The 17,612-nt window shown below is 49.8% G+C and overlaps 1 protein-coding gene across 2 annotated transcripts in view; it reads right to left on the bottom strand.

The window, feature by feature from the left end:
• Positions 1 to 16,624, bottom strand: part of SPIRE1 (spire type actin nucleation factor 1) — a 153,150-nt gene extending 136,526 nt beyond the window's left edge. For both annotated transcript variants that reach the window (XM_066579522.1, XM_066579523.1), the window contains exon 1: positions 16,209 to 16,624. In XM_066579522.1, coding sequence (XP_066435619.1) covers positions 16,209 to 16,470 — 262 coding nt within the window. In that variant the 5' untranslated portion in view covers positions 16,471 to 16,624. The remainder of the gene's footprint in view (positions 1 to 16,208) is intronic.
• Between the last annotated feature and the right edge of the window lie 988 nt (positions 16,625 to 17,612).

Below are 17,612 nucleotides of genomic sequence, written 5' to 3'. Positions count from 1 at the left end.
AGATTTATTGCAAATTCTCTTTTTGTCTCAAAGGAGCGCAATTCCTGTCTTTGATGTATTTCTCCCTCTTGTCTCAGGAGGGGGCTTGGTTTTTCTGGTATTGCTGCAGACTTGAGCACAAGATTTCTACATTACTGGTTGTGCACTGGGCATAACTAATCAAAGTTTCTGCCTGACCAACTTCGCCAATTGTCAGTGGGCCTATCCAAGAAAATACTCTGCCCTCGTGTTTTCTATAGATACATCACAAGATGGGCCCTTCAATCAATCACCGGCTGAGGTTCAACGACAAGGGTTTCACAAAGTGGCAAAACTGTGGTTTAACAAATCTTAAACTGAAGTCCTGTGAAATCAAGGCACATCCCCAAACATAATAGCAAAGAGGAGAGCCGAACAAGCCAAGCGAATGTCACTACTAGTCGCTTATAAAGGACTTGACTTTCAGATGAGGGTTACACGCTCCAATCATTGTGATGAAAAACTAAGTAATTAACACAAGAAAGAATAGAATGTGGTTGTAAATGGAACTGGATAAATTGGGGGATTGGATGGAAATGTGGCAAATGAGATTTAACACTGATAAATATAAGGTTCTGTACATGGGCAGAGAAATACATGTCACCATTACACACTAAATAGGAAACCACCGGGCAAAACTAATTTGGAGAAGTACTTGGGGATCTTCGTCAACTTAACTGGAGCAACCAATGTCAGGCAGCTGCTGCCAAGGCAAATGAAGTCATTGGGTGAATCAAAAGAGTTATAGGAGAACATGATGAGAACATTGTTCTTCCTCTTAAAAGTCACTGGTCAGACCACACATGGAATATTGTATACAGTTTGGGGCGCCGGTACTCAAGGACATATCAATGCTTGAGTAGGTACAAAGGCGCACAACTAAAGTAATAAATAGAATGGGCGAACTACAATACCCAGAGAGGTTATTAAAGCCAGGGTTATTCACTTTAGAAAAAAAAAAAAAGAAGACTGCTGAGGAGCAACTTAATAAATATAAATCTATTAGGGAACAATACAGAGATCTCTCCCATCATCTGTTTATACCCAGGACTGTGACTAACAAGGGGGCGACACCTACATCTAGAGGAAAGAAGGTTTCTGCACCAACATGGAAGGGGGTTATTTACTGTAAGAGCAGTGGGACTATGGAACTCCGACTGGTGATGGCAAACTCATTAAAAGAGTTTAAGAGGGGCTTGGATGCCTTTCTTGAGTATTAAAATTCTAGGCTATAGTAACTAATTACTTCAGAAGGTTCTATGATCTAGGGATTATTCAGATTGCCAGATTGGAGTTGGGAAGGAGTCACAGGGGAATCCCATATAAAACAGTGAGTTTGTGACGGACCTACATTGCACTCGCCCGTGTAAATGCAGCCCAATTATATCCAGCCCTCCACAGTATATTGGTGGAACGGCAACACCCAGGCGTCACATCAGGGACATATTTCTAGCAGGTGTAACAAAGCAACTGCACGTTGCAGAGTTCTAAGAAAGTATGCAACAGACATATCAAGAAAGTGAACAGGTGATCTTTAATCATTTTCTAAATACCTGGCAGTCACCTACGGAAATTAATGTCTTCCTCCTCTCACATGTCAAAGCAATTACAAGTCATCCTCATCATCATATCAGGTAAACATTGATTACTCACATAACAGGAATTCGGTGTACACAAGAGCAAACCATCTGCCACGCAAAGAATAAGATTACCGTAGTCACACCGATCCCTATAGCTAAAGGTATAAGAGGTTTTATAAAAGGCTTTACATCAGTTTTCTGGTGGGGTAAAAAAAAAAAAAAAAAAAAATCACTAATCTCATCTGTGCACTATAATAATAATATTTATATCGCACCAACATATTCTTAATGTCACTTTTTGGCCATTTTGCGCTTTTCTTGCCACTTTTGTGTTTGTCTATGAAGGCATGTACTCATGTAGGTCATATTTAGTAGTGGAAATGTTCAATATGACCCAAGTTATGCGCCATTCTGTCATCAAACCACCACTCCTACCGACACTGGTGTGGATAGACTGCCGGCTCCCGTGCCATGCATTTATCGTCTCTCCAGTCTCATCGCCCAATAGACCCCATTCCATATACCAAAGCCGCTCGCTTGTGTGGATACCTTGGTGTATATGTAAACGTCTACTGCGTTAGATGCAATTTCTCTAGTTTTTCCCAGACACACCAATCACTTCTGCTACAAGTATACTTGTCCGCTCTGCTTTGTTGGTCTGTTATTTCACTCTGCATTAGTTTAACAATGGCCCATTCTCAAGAACGAGAGTCTTTTGAAACTCTTGTGAAATGTGTGCATCCTTTGTCCACAGCTGTTGCGTTGGGCGTTTCACTCTCGGGGTGGTTTACAGCTCCGATAACCATCGCTTGTTACTTAGCGAATGAGGACAGCTAAAATGCTCGGTAGAAGTATATTTTCTGCAGACTAACAAGGTCTATAACTGCGCACTCTGTACTTAAAAAAAACATAACAGAAATATCCTGATGGTCCAATAATGAGCCCAGCAGAAGCACCTGCGGCCATCAACGCTGCCCTCTTGCAGTGGACAATTAAAGAATGGGTGGTCAAATTCGCAGCCAAGGATTTTTTTCTGGGTCATGGTTTAGAGAAGGGCTCATGAAGGCAACCCCTGCCAATATGGCCTACTAGGGCACACGGATATCATAGAGGGGGCGTCCCACTCTGCACCCCTCATGAGCTAGAACAGAGAGCCGCTCTCTACAAGCATCTTGTCTCTTCTAGTGGACTCAAGACACTCTTCTTTGTAGAGGCTGCAGGGAAAATGCCCGATTGTGGCTTTAAAGATCTCTATACTATAAACCCCTTTAAGTACCAATCTGATATCTTGGCACATATTGGATTACTAACAAAGAATCCAAAATCAGCCATTACCAATGATATCACATTTTCTAATGCAAGATGCCTTTTCAAAGACAGGTGGTCCATGGGAGAACGTAAAGGGATTTTCTGGTTCTTTAAAACACAGATGGCCTTATCCCACGTATAAAGCCATCAATATTAGATCGTCCGGGTTCCGACTCACGGCAACCATGAAAATCAGTGATTTTAAGGAGCCGCGACGCTCCAGCGAATGCCGCATCCACAGTGTTTACCAGGCACAGCTTCATCCCATCCAAGTGACTTACTATATATGGGGCAGCACAAGGGGGCTATTCTAACTATCCCCAATTGTAGTACAAGGGGTGTGGTTATTACTGTTTATTGGGGCTATATATTGGGGAGAGCATTATTACTATTTATGGGAGTTGCACAAGGGGGCATTATTACTATCCATGGGGATGGCGGGGGGGAGGCGGGACATTACCACTATGTGAACACAAAAATGTGTAAACCATCACCGTGAAGGTCATGTGGTTTGGTATTAATACGGTCTACGGCACTATAGATGGAGTGTTTGTGTACATGGGAGAAAGGTAAAGCAAAAGCTGGAAAAGTGAGTAGCCAACAGATATCTGTGTTTAAATTCTTTAGAAATGAATTCTGACTGGAAGAATTCTGCATGGTGGTCTGGACCCACTGGAGAAGAAAAGGGCAAGTGAACTACTCTAGTCAGATAAGACATCACTTGATAAAGCAAATCAAACTTGATCATCATAACGTAATCACTTGTGGGACCTGGAAATAGAGAATCGGAAGGATGGCAGAGAAGAAAAACTGCGGATAATATACCCTCCATCTACTCTGGTCCTGGACAGCATTCTGTTCCAAAATTGGAGGGTCACTTTAATCAACATAATTTAGCCCCGGTTTAAGAAAGATGGTGTTCAATGGACACATTTTAAGGTATAGTTTATCTTGCTTGAAAGCCAATTTGAACTAAATACACCCTTGTAAATATAAGCCTTTGGGTGGTGAAAACCAACATTTATGTCATTTACTTCACTCTAATATGATTTGTCAAACCTCTGAATACAAAATTTCCTTAATTATGCAGCAATAGAAGGCAGAGATACACCAACCTATCTAGACTGTGGCTCCAAGGGTGCATTTACACTGCAAAGATGATCGCTCAAAAGACGGCTTTTAAACTATCATTTTGCATAAACTACTACTTGGTACTAATTCCTATTAGTACCAAGTAGCAGCGTGTGAGCTGCTAGGAGCTGTAATCAGGAAACAGACATCCAACTGTTTCCTGATTACTTTCGCTTTGATCTGCCGGTGGGGCTGACAGCTGAGAACAGCTGATACAATGTAATCAGCTTTCCGTGGGCAGAGCACAGCGTGTGGTCCTGCTTATATTAGCTGTTCTGCCCAAGGATGGTTTTTAAGCAGAACTGAAAACAGTCATTCGGCAGAAAACTGAAAGATGCGCACATTTAGACAATTTTCACTCAAATGACGGCTTTTGAGCTATAATCGTTGCGTCTAGATGGGCCTTAAGAGAGCTGGGTGACATGTAATATATTACTTCCCTTATTCTTGAAGAACATCCAAAACTGCTTGCTAGTATTCCGTCAGTGATTGAGGAGAGGTCTCATTAACATACCCTTCATTATGGACAGAAGCTCTCTAGCCATCAGCTCTTCGCAGCTTATAATCATGACTGGAGGAGAGCGTTTCCAAGCAAAAAAAAAAAAAAGGGGGGGGGGGGGGGGGGGTTCAACTTGTTTTACTAATTAAGTAATTTCAACCAAGTCTGCAGACGTGTTTACAATCCACGACTTACTAATGAGATTCTACAACACTGACGAAGAAAACCAGATCCATATCTCATAATTGCAAATACTGCATGCTAAAGTCATCCATACCTGACCGCCAGCAAATGACCCAGCAGAAAAATCAATGCAAACAGCGTGGGTTTTTAGCCATTCTGCCAGTTGAGGTTGAAGTAGATTTTTAACCTCTTCTCTGTATGTTAAATCCCACTTCAGATAATGCTAACCCTAAAATATGTCTATTACGGTTATGGCTGACATATCCACAGACCTTGCAAAACTCCACTAAATCCAGTTTAAATCGCCATGCAAGCCTAAGTGATGCAAGTTCGGTTCCATAAAACCACAAAGGATGCAGGCGTTCTGCGTCACCTACGGGAAGGCAGCATTCCTGCATTGTTGAAAGGTCTGACATTGACTTGCAGGAATGCTGCCTTCCTATAGGTGGCACTGTAGAGTCATTGTTCCATATTCCCATTTGCATATTTCCCAGAGGACTACCCATGGCCCTATAAGTCTCCTCACACCTTCTAGGTGCTCTCCTTAATTAGAAAGGATACCCTTCCTGATCCATATCTATAGGACTCTTAGTAGCCAAGCCAGAAATCTACTGTACACCGATGAGGGGCAATCGCCTCAAAACAGCTGTCTGTGCATGGTTATGTTCTTCTGGAGAAGATTCTTGCTTTGGCTTATAATCCCCGGTCATTGTTACAAGGCTTGTAAAAAGTCTGATATTGACTTGCAGAAATGTTGACTTCCAATAGATGGCGATGTAGAGGCATTGCCCCATATTCCCATTTGCATATTACCCAGAGGAGCATGGTTGGCCTTATAAAAGTCTCCTCAAAGCTAGATGTTCTCCCTGAAAAGAAACTATAGCCTTCCCGACTCGGTTTTATGCCTTTATATAAATTAGACACAGAGATTTAACCTTTTACACCAAATACAGTAAATGCCTAATAGCTATTCTTTGAATGGAGAGAGGAGATGTGCTTTCATGAAGTGCTAATGGTTCCTCTTCAGATGACCGACATAGTGGCAAGAAAAGAGATTTCATTGATTAAAAAAAGTAAATGGTTTTCCGGACATTTACCGAGCTGATTGGGGGTTATCCACCACTCGGGATCCCTGATGATCCAACGGCTCGCCGTCAGTGCAGCGGAGCCAGACATCCGCATCTATGGCCAGGGCCAAAAGTGTAAGATAGCTTCACTTCCACTCAAATAAACTGGACCGATATCTCCCATCATACCTCTGGCTCCTCATCACAGTAGTGTAGTAGCGTGTAAGAACACTTCTGGACCCAACCAATGATGCAGATGTCTACCCTCAATGCACAAATAGCAGGATCAGCAGGTCTCCCCACCGATCACCTATTCATGACCAACCCTGAGGATAGGTCAGCAATAGGAAATGGCTGGAATACCCCTTTAAATCAACTAGAATAGCTATATGAACTCAATGCACAGAGGTCTGTCATTACAGGCCAGTCAAGGTGAAAGTTATGGATATTGAGAGTTCATAGGGGTTTAAGGGACAAGCAGCGACAGTCACATGCCCGCCGGCAGGCTTTAGTGGTCACAAAAGAATTGGGGCTGAAGCCAGAGCGGTCACGCAAAACATTGACATGTGACCGCCCGCCGCTTCTTCCAGGATCCTTGCGGTGGCCACCGTGGCTGCAGCGCTGGACAGGAAGCAGCCAGAATAGGCATGCATTCCATCTTAGTTCGTTTTAATCCTTTTAACTTTTTTTTTAGCTCCCAGAAAACCCCAATTAAAAAAAAAATCTGCTTGAAGAATACTACTTTTTAACACTTCATGCACACCTGTATTTCAGCTCTGGACTGTAAGTAGTCGAACGTAATATGGCACGTATAAAGGTTTATTGTGTCCACACACGCTTGCGGTTCCATACTGAAGGATACGGAAGGCTTTTTATGCCAAACTCATACGTAATCTGATGGAAAATATTCTGGTGACGGTTTCAAAAATGAATTTACCATATTTTTCCCTTAAACAGCCATACTGAGGATCTGCACTTCTGTCCCCCAGCAGTCAGTACTTCCACGGACAATCCTGGCTATTTGTTCCCTTCTTCCAGTCACTGCACAAAGCTGACAGCGGCCCTCTCCATCCGTGCACACAGCCCCCATTGTGCGCGCCGGCGAAAACAAACTCCGCTGGATCTGCTGATCCCAGAAAATAAATAAATGCGTCCAAGTGCTGCTATGTTACCAAAACAGACGACCGCTGTACCACTAAATATACTCCACATGCACAGAAGGAGCTTTCATGTTTAACCCCCGACGCTGCGGTACATAACAGACGCCAATCACGCGATGAAATGCAAAGTGGAGGAGTTTCCGCCAACACTGGGCAGCAACCAAACAAACCAACTGGCCAAAACCATAGTGTGCCAGCAGTCATGTACCAACTAACATGGACCTGCAAGCCCAAGAGATGAAGGATCATCACCATATAAAACACTTAGTCTGATGCTGGCAGCAGCGCCCCTCAATAGGATTACCCCCCTATGAGCGAGATCAGTGGCTCTCAATCCGGTGAGCCCGGCCACGCATTACACTCTGCGCCACACAAGGCCCTGAAACATTATGGTTGTAAAATGGGAGGAAACGCAAAAGTTTTTATATAGAAAAAGTTTTATAGCCATACAGACCTCGTTTAAGACCCTAGAAAACCCTTGAGATTGCAAAAGAAAAAAAAAAAAAAAGTTTCATAGTCTAGTTCTAGGAACTTTGGACAAGAAACACAGCACAGGATTTGGTTACTAGTTATAAAACAAAATTCAAAATGGATTTTAATAACGTCTACAACTTAGCAACAAATTAGTATTAGCTGTAAAAGACAGCGCTGCAGATAAAAGCCACTAAAACAGCCAAAAAGTGTTCAAGTGTCCAAACATGTCAAAGAGAACTGTAGTAGAAGCTCAGTCATAACCCATGAGAATTCTGAAGGGTTTTCTGTGCAGATCATGGAAAACTCAAGATTTCATGCAAGACCAGTATAGAACAACATGAGTCTTGTAATATCTGCTGGAAAGAAAGAGGAACGGAAACCACGGTTCACCCTAAATCATGTAAACCTTCCATGACAATTGATATTTAGTGAACCTAAAACAAAAGTATCAAAGAAATTCCCAAAAAAAGGCAATGAACCGAATGAAGATAACAGAAACATGGAGCTGTGTGATCACTACTCACCATAAAGGGAGTCTGTCAGCTGGAACACGCTGTCCGAATTGCAGGCATGATGTTATAGAGCCGGAGGAGCTGAGCAGATGGATATATAGTTTATGGGGAAAGATACAGCATAACATGTATTTTCTACATTTACATCTCTGCTCCTCCTGGGGTTAGAGGTCCAATGGGCGGTCCTATCAATGACCGACAACATAACTGATAGGACCGCCCACTGGACCTCTAAGCTCAGAATGAGCAGAGATAAAAAAATAAATAAATTATAAATTAATCATTTCCCCATAAAACTATATATCAATCTGCTCAGCTCCTCCCGCTCTATAACATGGTGCCTGCAGATTGGACAGTATGTCTCCTACTTTAGATATCAACAATGATGTCTTGGGTAGCAAAAGCGATGGACTTAAGCCCAACCAGGGCAATGGCAACATCCAGTTTGTATGTTGTCCACATGCATGGGTGGGTTTATTTCGGGTACTAAGGTATCCACCAATAACACCATCATCAGCATAAGCTAAAGCAGCTACAAAACGAGAAGAGCCGGCTCCTTGAAAACACTTATTTTATTCTTCTCTAATTACAACGCCCCCCCATAAAACTATAAACGATGGGTACCGGGTGATACCATATCAGCACTCAGATGCGTTTCGAAAGCCACATCTTTCTTGATCACAGCTAGCAGACCGACATGGTACTTCCCCTTAAAGGTAAAGCAGCTACCCCATCAGGACAACAGCCTGTTAGCAGCTCCCTCACAGATGAACTGATCACTTACATTCAGCTGGAGACCCATGGAAGTCGGCTCCTACCACCAAGGCAAGCGCTGAATGGAAAATGTACCGGTGCACAGTGCCCACTGAATTCAACCAGGGACCATATGGTTGTGCCAAATCTTCCCAAACATGAGGTCTCTGATCTAATAGTTAGAGGACGGATATTCCCCTTCTATCTTCCCAAAGGGTACCATATATCAGGAGCAGATCCCAATAAGAGGTCACTTTCCTTAGGATGGCATTACATGGGTGAACCTTACTGTTTGACTAGTCGCTCAAGCCTACCGTTTGTGTGCTTTTACACAAAGCAAATATCGTTTGCTTGCTGCTTAACAACTGCTGAACAAATCGTTGGAGGCCTTCACCCGGGGCGAAATATCGCTCGTTGACTAGTTAGGAGTAAAAGGTTCTTTGGCAGATGTGTATTTGACATTTCAACCCCTCCCAACACACCAATTGATTGCTGGATCTACTGAAGGCGCATACATATGTGCTAGAGGTCTTCGAGTGAACTTTCGCTGCGGTGGTCTCACTGGTTTGACTGAACAATTCTTCTTGTACTTCTTGCAGGTGAGACCTTGTTTGAGCCAATTGATACATTAAAAGAACCAAAGATTCTTGCAGGCAATTACAGCGAGAAGTGGCACCAGCACAGAGGGCTCCGCCGCAGGCGGCACCAGCGCAGAGGGCTCCGCCGCAGGCCGGGCCGGCGAGAGGCGGCGCCAGCACAGAGGGCTCCGCCGCTGGCCGCGCCGGCGAGAGGCGGCGCCAGCACAGAGGGCTCCGCCGCTGGCCGCGCCGGCGAGAGGCGGCGCCAGCACAGAGGGCTCCGCCGCTGGCCGCGCCGGCGAGAGGCGGCGCCAGCTCAGAGGGCTCCGCCGCTGGCCGGGCCGGCGAGAGGCGGCGCCAGCACAGAGGGCTCCGCCGCAGGCCGGGCCGGCGAGAGGCGGCCCCAGCACAGAGGGCTCCGCCGCAGGCCGGGCCGGCGAGACTGCAGCATTGAGTGAATCTTCAAAAGCCGAAACCAGCCATGGACTGTAGCAGCGAGTTTTCTTTCGAGGACCGGCAGGAACTGATCAGTCCAGGATCACTCGCACGTATTTATGCGCTTTCGGAAACCAATGCGTGTTATGTGGGAAGGCAAAATGTTCATATACAAAAGGCAGAAGCCAATCAGCATTCGGTGGCAGATGCACACGGAACGAGTGCTCGCCTCCCTGCAATGTTATGGTCTAGTCGTTGAGAAAAAAGCCTGTTTACACCAGATGATAATCAACCAGTAACTATCTTTAGGCGAGACGAAACTAAGCAACTAGTGAACGAATTCTCGCTCGTCACCCAATTGTGAGCCGTGTTTACATGAAACTACTGTTCTTACATTTGCTCCATCAAGCGACTATTGGGATGAATGTTGCCCCGTGTGACGCCACCCCAAGGCCCCAATCACACAGGAGTACGCAAGATTTGGGCCTGTGAAAAACGCACGGTTTTCTATGCACAATTTTTACATTTGTATTCATTTCTTCACATGCACAGAAAAACAAAAATAAAACCGCAAGAAGGCCCAATTGATGTCGCTCTTTTCTCCACTGCCTCTGTCAAATAGGACATGCTGCAATTTATTTTTTAAAGCATATAAAAAAAACACATCTGAATGCACCAATTCAATGGGTCCATATGCAGCCAGTAAGGAATAGACTGCATATACACCCGTGTGAATGGGCCCTTATCCTCTCTCCTAGGACCAGTTCCTTAAAGGAGTATTCACATCTCGGCTTTTCATGGCTAAAATGGGAAAACCCAGCCTCCTGTTCTTGACCACCACGCTACCCTATTTCCGTAGCTCCCATTTACTTCAATGAGAGCTGCTGGAACAATGCCAGCCTGAAGCGCTCGGCTGTGCTCGCAATTAGCAGCTGGGTGGCCGAGAACTATAACAGCGGATTCCCATTTTGGCTATGAAAAACTGAGAAGGAAAAACCCCTTTAAGGATCTGCATCCAATCTTGGAAGAAAACGAATACATGAAATGCGTTTGCGTGAATGATCTCTGAAGACCACCTTGGTGGCCCCTCTGGTTACCCCTGTGTGAAGTCGCAGTATATAAATGATTCTCCAAGTAACCTTATTACTGTAACATAACGAGTTTTATTGTAGCCGGCAGATTCTCTACCCTGCGGGCAGTCAGGCCATGCTCCCATCAGTGACGGGGTTGTCGGGAACCCCATCGCTGTACTAATCCGTCTTATGACAACAGCAGACCCCATAGACTATAATAGTGTCCGCTTGGTCTCAATTCAGCCGTCCAGCATTTTACTGGACAAAAAAGTCCTTCATTCAGGACTCCCCCCCCCCCCCCTTCCCCCAGCATTCTGCGCCGCATCTCCGAAGGAACATCAGAACGGAGGTCCCCAAGGCAGATGTGAACATAACCTTACAGTATATTGTGCAGTGATATGGTAACTGCACCCGCCGTCTACACAGCGGCATTAGAGGGATATTTCAGAGCTTCTTAAAAAATATTTTCTATTGATGACCGACACTGTCACTGCGATCAGCGCAGGAGGGCATCGATCATACCGCAGCAGCCGGGGATTGGCATGGCAAGCGCATATCCCATTGCATTCAATGCTTCCTGTGCTGCAGCACCAACCTGGGCGCTATGATATGATCAGCGCTTTGTGCACCGACAGCGGGCACAAGAATTACCTGACTTGAGGCGACCTGAGCATAGAGAAAATATAACGTCCCAGAATACCCCTTTAATCACCTCCCTCAGGGGGTTCTACGCACCCCAGGGGTCCTATAGAACTCACCCTCCCCCCCAGTCACAGGGTCCTATAGATCCTCCCCCCCCAGTCACAGGGTCCTATAGATCCCCCCCCCAGTCACAGGGTCCTATAGATCCCCCCCCCCAGTCACAGGGTCCTATAGATCCCCCCCCCAGTCACAGGGTCCTATAGATCCCCCCCCCAGTCACAGGGTCCTATAGATCCCCCCCCAGTCACAGGGTCCTATAGATCCCCCCCCCCAGTCACAGGGTCCTATAGATCCCCCCCCCCAGTCACAGGGTCCTATAGATCCCCCCCCCAGTCACAGGGTCCTATAGATCCCCCCCCCAGTCACAGGGTCCTATAGATCCCCCCCCCCAGTCACAGGGTCCTATAGATCCCCCCCCAGTCACAGGGTCCTATAGATCCCCCCCCAGTCACAGGGTCCTATAGATCCCCCCCCAGTCACAGGGTCCTATAGATCCCCCCCCAGTCACAGGGTCCTATAGATCCCCCCCCAGTCACAGGGTCCTATAGATCCCCCCCCAGTCACAGGGTCCTATAGATCCCCCCCCAGTCACAGGGTCCTATAGATCCCCCCCCAGTCACAGGGTCCTATAGATCCCCCCCCAGTCACAGGGTCCTATAGATCCCCCCCCAGTCACAGGGTCCTATAGATCCCCCCCCCAGTCACAGGGTCCTATAGATCCCCCCCCAGTCACAGGGTCCTATAGATCCCCCCCCAGTCACAGGGTCCTATAGATCCCCCCCCCAGTCACAGGGTCCTATAGATCCCCCCCCCAGTCACAGGGTCCTATAGATCCCCCCCCCAGTCACAGGGTCCTATAGATCCCCCCCCCAGTCACAGGGTCCTATAGATCCCCCCCCCAGTCACAGGGTCCTATAGATCCCCCCCCCAGTCACAGGGTCCTATAGATCCCCCCCCCCAGTCACAGGGTCCTATAGATCCCCCCCCCAGTCACAGGGTCCTATAGATCCCCCCCCCCCAGTCACAGGGTCCTATAGATCCCCCCCCCAGTCACAGGGTCCTATAGATCCCCCCCCCAGTCACAGGGTCCTATAGATCCCCCCCCCAGTCACAGGGTCCTATAGATCCCCCCCCCCAGTCACAGGGTCCTATAGATCCCCCCCCCCCAGTCACAGGGTCCTATAGATCCCCCCCCCCCAGTCACAGGGTCCTATAGATCCCCCCCCCAGTCACAGGGTCCTATAGATCCCCCCCCCCAGTCACAGGGTCCTATAGATCCCCCCCCAGTCACAGGGTCCTATAGATCCCCCCCCCAGTCACAGGGTCCTATAGATCCCCCCCCCCAGTCACAGGGTCCTATAGATCCCCCCCCCAGTCACAGGGTCCTATAGATCCCCCCCCCAGTCACAGGGTCCTATAGATCCCCCCCCCAGTCACAGGGTCCTATAGATCCCCCCCCAGTCACAGGGTCCTATAGATCCCCCCCCCCAGTCACAGGGTCCTATAGATCCCCCCCCCAGTCACAGGGTCCTATAGATCCCCCCCCCAGTCACAGGGTCCTATAGATCCCCCCCCAGTCACAGGGTCCTATAGATCCCCCCCCAGTCACAGGGTCCTATAGATCCCCCCCCAGTCACAGGGTCCTATAGATCCCCCCCCAGTCACAGGGTCCTATAGATCCCCCCCCAGTCACAGGGTCCTATAGATCCCCCCCAGTCACAGGGTCCTATAGATCCCCCCCCAGTCACAGGGTCCTATAGATCCCCCCCCAGTCACAGGGTCCTATAGATCCCCCCCCAGTCACAGGGTCCTATAGATCCCCCCCCAGTCACAGGGTCCTATAGATCCCCCCCCAGTCACAGGGTCCTATAGATCCCCCCCCAGTCACAGGGTCCTATAGATCCCCCCCCAGTCACAGGGTCCTATAGATCCCCCCCCAGTCACAGGGTCCTATAGATCCCCCCCCAGTCACAGGGTCCTATAGATCCCCCCCCAGTCACAGGGTCCTATAGATCCCCCCCCAGTCACAGGGTCCTATAGATCCCCCTCCAGTCACAGGGTCCCATAGATCCCCCCCCAGTCACAGGGTCCCATAGATCCCCCCCCAGTCACAGGGTCCTATAGATCCCCCCCCAGTCACAGGGTCCTATAGATCCCCCCCCAGTCACAGGGTCCTATAGATCCCCCCCCAGTCACAGGGTCCTATAGATCCCCCCCCAGTCACAGGGTCCTATAGATCCCCCCCCAGTCACAGGGTCCTATAGATCCCCCCCCAGTCACAGGGTCCTATAGATCCCCCCCCAGTCACAGGGTCCTATAGATCCCCCCCCAGTCACAGGGTCCTATAGATCCCCCCCCAGTCACAGGGTCCTATAGATCCCCCCCCAGTCACAGGGTCCTATAGATCCCCCCCCAGTCACAGGGTCCTATAGATCCCCCCCCAGTCACAGGGTCCTATAGATCCCCCCCCAGTCACAGGGTCCTATAGATCCCCCCCCAGTCACAGGGTCCTATAGATCCCCCCCCAGTCACAGGGTCCTATAGATCCCCCCCCAGTCACAGGGTCCTATAGATCCCCCCCCAGTCACAGGGTCCTATAGATCCCCCCCCAGTCACAGGGTCCTATAGATCCCCCCCCAGTCACAGGGTCCTATAGATCCCCCCCCAGTCACAGGGTCCTATAGACCCCCCCCCAGTCACAGGGTCCTATAGATCCCCCCCAGTCACAGGGTCCTATAGATCCCCCCCAGTCACAGGGTCCTATAGACCCCCCCCCAGTCACAGGGTCCTATAGATCCCCCCCCAGTCACAGGGTCCTATAGATCCCCCCCCAGTCACAGGGTCCTATAGATCCCCCCCCAGTCACAGGGTCCTATAGATCCCCCCCCAGTCACAGGGTCCTATAGATCCCCCCCCAGTCACAGGGTCCTATAGATCCCCCCCCAGTCACAGGGTCCTATAGATCCCCCCCCAGTCACAGGGTCCTATAGATCCCCCCCCAGTCACAGGGTCCTATAGATCCCCCCCAGTCACAGGGTCCTATAGATCCCCCCCCAGTCACAGGGTCCTATAGATCCCCCCCCAGTCACAGGGTCCTATAGATCCCCCCCCAGTCACAGGGTCCTATAGATCCCCCCCCAGTCACAGGGTCCTATAGATCCCCCCCCAGTCACAGGGTCCTATAGATCCCCCCCCAGTCACAGGGTCCTATAGATCCCCCCCCAGTCACAGGGTCCTATAGATCCCCCCCCAGTCACAGGGTCCTATAGATCCCCCCCCAGTCACAGGGTCCTATAGATCCCCCCCCAGTCACAGGGTCCTATAGATCCCCCCCCAGTCACAGGGTCCTATAGATCCCCCCCCAGTCACAGGGTCCTATAGATCCCCCCCCAGTCACAGGGTCCTATAGATCCCCCCCCAGTCACAGGGTCCTATAGATCCCCCCCCAGTCACAGGGTCCTATAGATCCCCCCCCAGTCACAGGGTCCTATAGATCCCCCCCCAGTCACAGGGTCCTATAGATCCCCCCCCAGTCACAGGGTCCTATAGATCCCCCCCCAGTCACAGGGTCCTATAGATCCCCCCCCAGTCACAGGGTCCTATAGATCCCCCCCCAGTCACAGGGTCCTATAGATCCCCCCCCAGTCACAGGGTCCTATAGATCCCCCCCCAGTCACAGGGTCCTATAGATCCCCCCCAGTCACAGGGTCCTATAGATCCCCCCCAGTCACAGGGTCCTATAGATCCCCCCCCCAGTCACAGGGTCCTATAGATCCCCCCCCCAGTCACAGGGTCCTATAGATCCCCCCCCCAGTCACAGGGTCCTATAGATCCCCCCCCCAGTCACAGGGTCCTATAGATCCCCCCCCAGTCACAGGGTCCTATAGATCCCCCCCCAGTCACAGGGTCCTATAGATCCCCCCCCAGTCACAGGGTCCTATAGATCCCCCCCCAGTCACAGGGTCCTATAGATCCCCCCCCAGTCACAGGGTCCTATAGATCCCCCCCCAGTCACAGGGTCCTATAGATCCCCCCCCAGTCACAGGGTCCTATAGATCCCCCCCCAGTCACAGGGTCCTATAGATCCCCCCCCAGTCACAGGGTCCTATAGATCCCCCCCCAGTCACAGGGTCCTATAGATCCCCCCCCAGTCACAGGGTCCTATAGATCCCCCCCCAGTCACAGGGTCCTATAGATCCCCCCCCAGTCACAGGGTCCTATAGATCCCCCCCAGTCACAGGGTCCTATAGATCCCCCCCAGTCACAGGGTCCTATAGATCCCCCCCAGTCACAGGGTCCTATAGATCCCCCCCAGTCACAGGGTCCTATAGATCCCCCCCAGTCACAGGGTCCTATAGATCCCCCCCAGTCACAGGGTCCTATAGATCCCCCCCAGTCACAGGGTCCTATAGATCCCCCCCAGTCACAGGGTCCTATAGATCCCATCTCTCCCTTCCCAGTCACAGGGTCCTATGGATACAAGCAGGAGGAGGGTTTTCCCCAATGACTGGCACATCTGCCGGACATGTTGGCATTGCGCCCATCCAGCGGGGACCTGTGTCACTAATGATCGGTCCGTGGCACGTAGGGTCAGACATGACACCGCTGCCCTGGCATTAACCCCTGCCTACCCGACAGTGCTTGTGTGGTTTGGCTAGGGGTGATGGAGACTATGACAGCTGATCAGGGACGGCTGCCGGGGGTATGCACACTGACAGTCCCCGCCCGCACCTACCTGCACCCGGCGCGGGGCTGATGGTGACGGCTCCGTCCCTTCGGATGCGGATCTCGGCGTCCTTTATCTTCGCCCGCTTGTCGCTCCCCGCCCGCAGCGCGGCGCAGCACTGGTAGCACACCGCCCACGCCTGCTCCTCGTTGATGGGCTGGTTATACAGAGCCAGTATCTCCTCCAGAGACAACGACTCCCGCTCTTGCCCGTTGGCTGCCGCAATGCTCCCCGCTCCGCAGCTCCCACCCGCCGCCGGAGCTTCAGCCATCCCCGGCTCCGTGCTCAGTGAGTGGCGCTGCACCTCCCGCGCCGCCGGACTACCATCTTCCCGCTCGTCCAGTGCGGGGAATGCGGCAGCATCAACATCCCCAGCAGCCCGACCAGTACAGCCTGGAAGCCCCTGCTCCGTGGCGTCACGCAGCCCTGGCCCGCCCACAACATGTGACATCACGGAGGCGGGGCCTCACCGTCGGCATCTGTCAACCCCGCGGTCATGTGCTGCAACCGGGAGACTAGAATGTGTTACCTCCTGAGAGGTCCTCGCGGCAGCACATACACTCTACGCAGTAATAGAGGGGGGCTGCTGTGTACTGTTGTCTTCCTCTCAGCAGCTCTTCTCTTCTGTGCAGTTCAATCAGGGAATATTCTCAGGAAACACATGGATCTGCCTGGGTCACATGGGGGTTTCCAATAGTCCAAGTACCGAAAAAAAGGCAGCATGGCCTATTCTTGTGCGAATTTCTGACGAAAATTGCCCATTCAAGTTAGTGGGTACGTTAAAAAATAAAAAAAACATGGCATTCGCATGAAAATATACCTCGTGTATGTATAGCGTCTGCTATACGATTTTACATCAAAAATGTACAACTTGCATCAGATTTATATCAGTTTTCACACGAGGTAAAAACACTGTATGTGCACATTTGCACGGGCAAATAAACCCGCAGCCGCGGTCCGGTACCATGATACAAAATACAATACTGTAGATGATACGGTGCACATATCTATTTGTTTCCTATTTAAAAAATTACTTTTGTCACCATCTTTACACCGGTATTATTGTATCTTGTCACCACCAGAAGCTAGGGGTTTGACAGGGCTTGGATGGGGTAATGCCCCTGTCACACCCCTAGCTCCTGATTGGCTGTATAGCAGAAGGTCCTAGCAGCAACATGTGTTTAGATTGCTGCCTGGCCTGCATTTACAGTGAATAATCTAAGCCTAACATGATAACTCACCGTAACCCTAACCATGCAGCCTAGGCAACAATCTATACACATGCTGCTGCTAGGAGTTTCCCCAAAGCAGCCATCCACTTTGCATGTCCCCTGTAGCTGGCACCTCCGCACTGCAGCAATCCCCCTGCACTAAGGCAGTGCCTCTGCTGCCTCACTGCTCCAGGGTCTACTG

The sequence above is a fragment of the Eleutherodactylus coqui genome, chromosome 9 (assembly GCF_035609145.1).
Source record: "Eleutherodactylus coqui strain aEleCoq1 chromosome 9, aEleCoq1.hap1, whole genome shotgun sequence".
Classification (NCBI taxonomy): Eukaryota; Metazoa; Chordata; class Amphibia; order Anura; family Eleutherodactylidae; genus Eleutherodactylus; species Eleutherodactylus coqui.
Note: the sequence above shows the minus strand (reverse complement) of the source record. Positions and strands in the feature narration are given on the sequence as shown.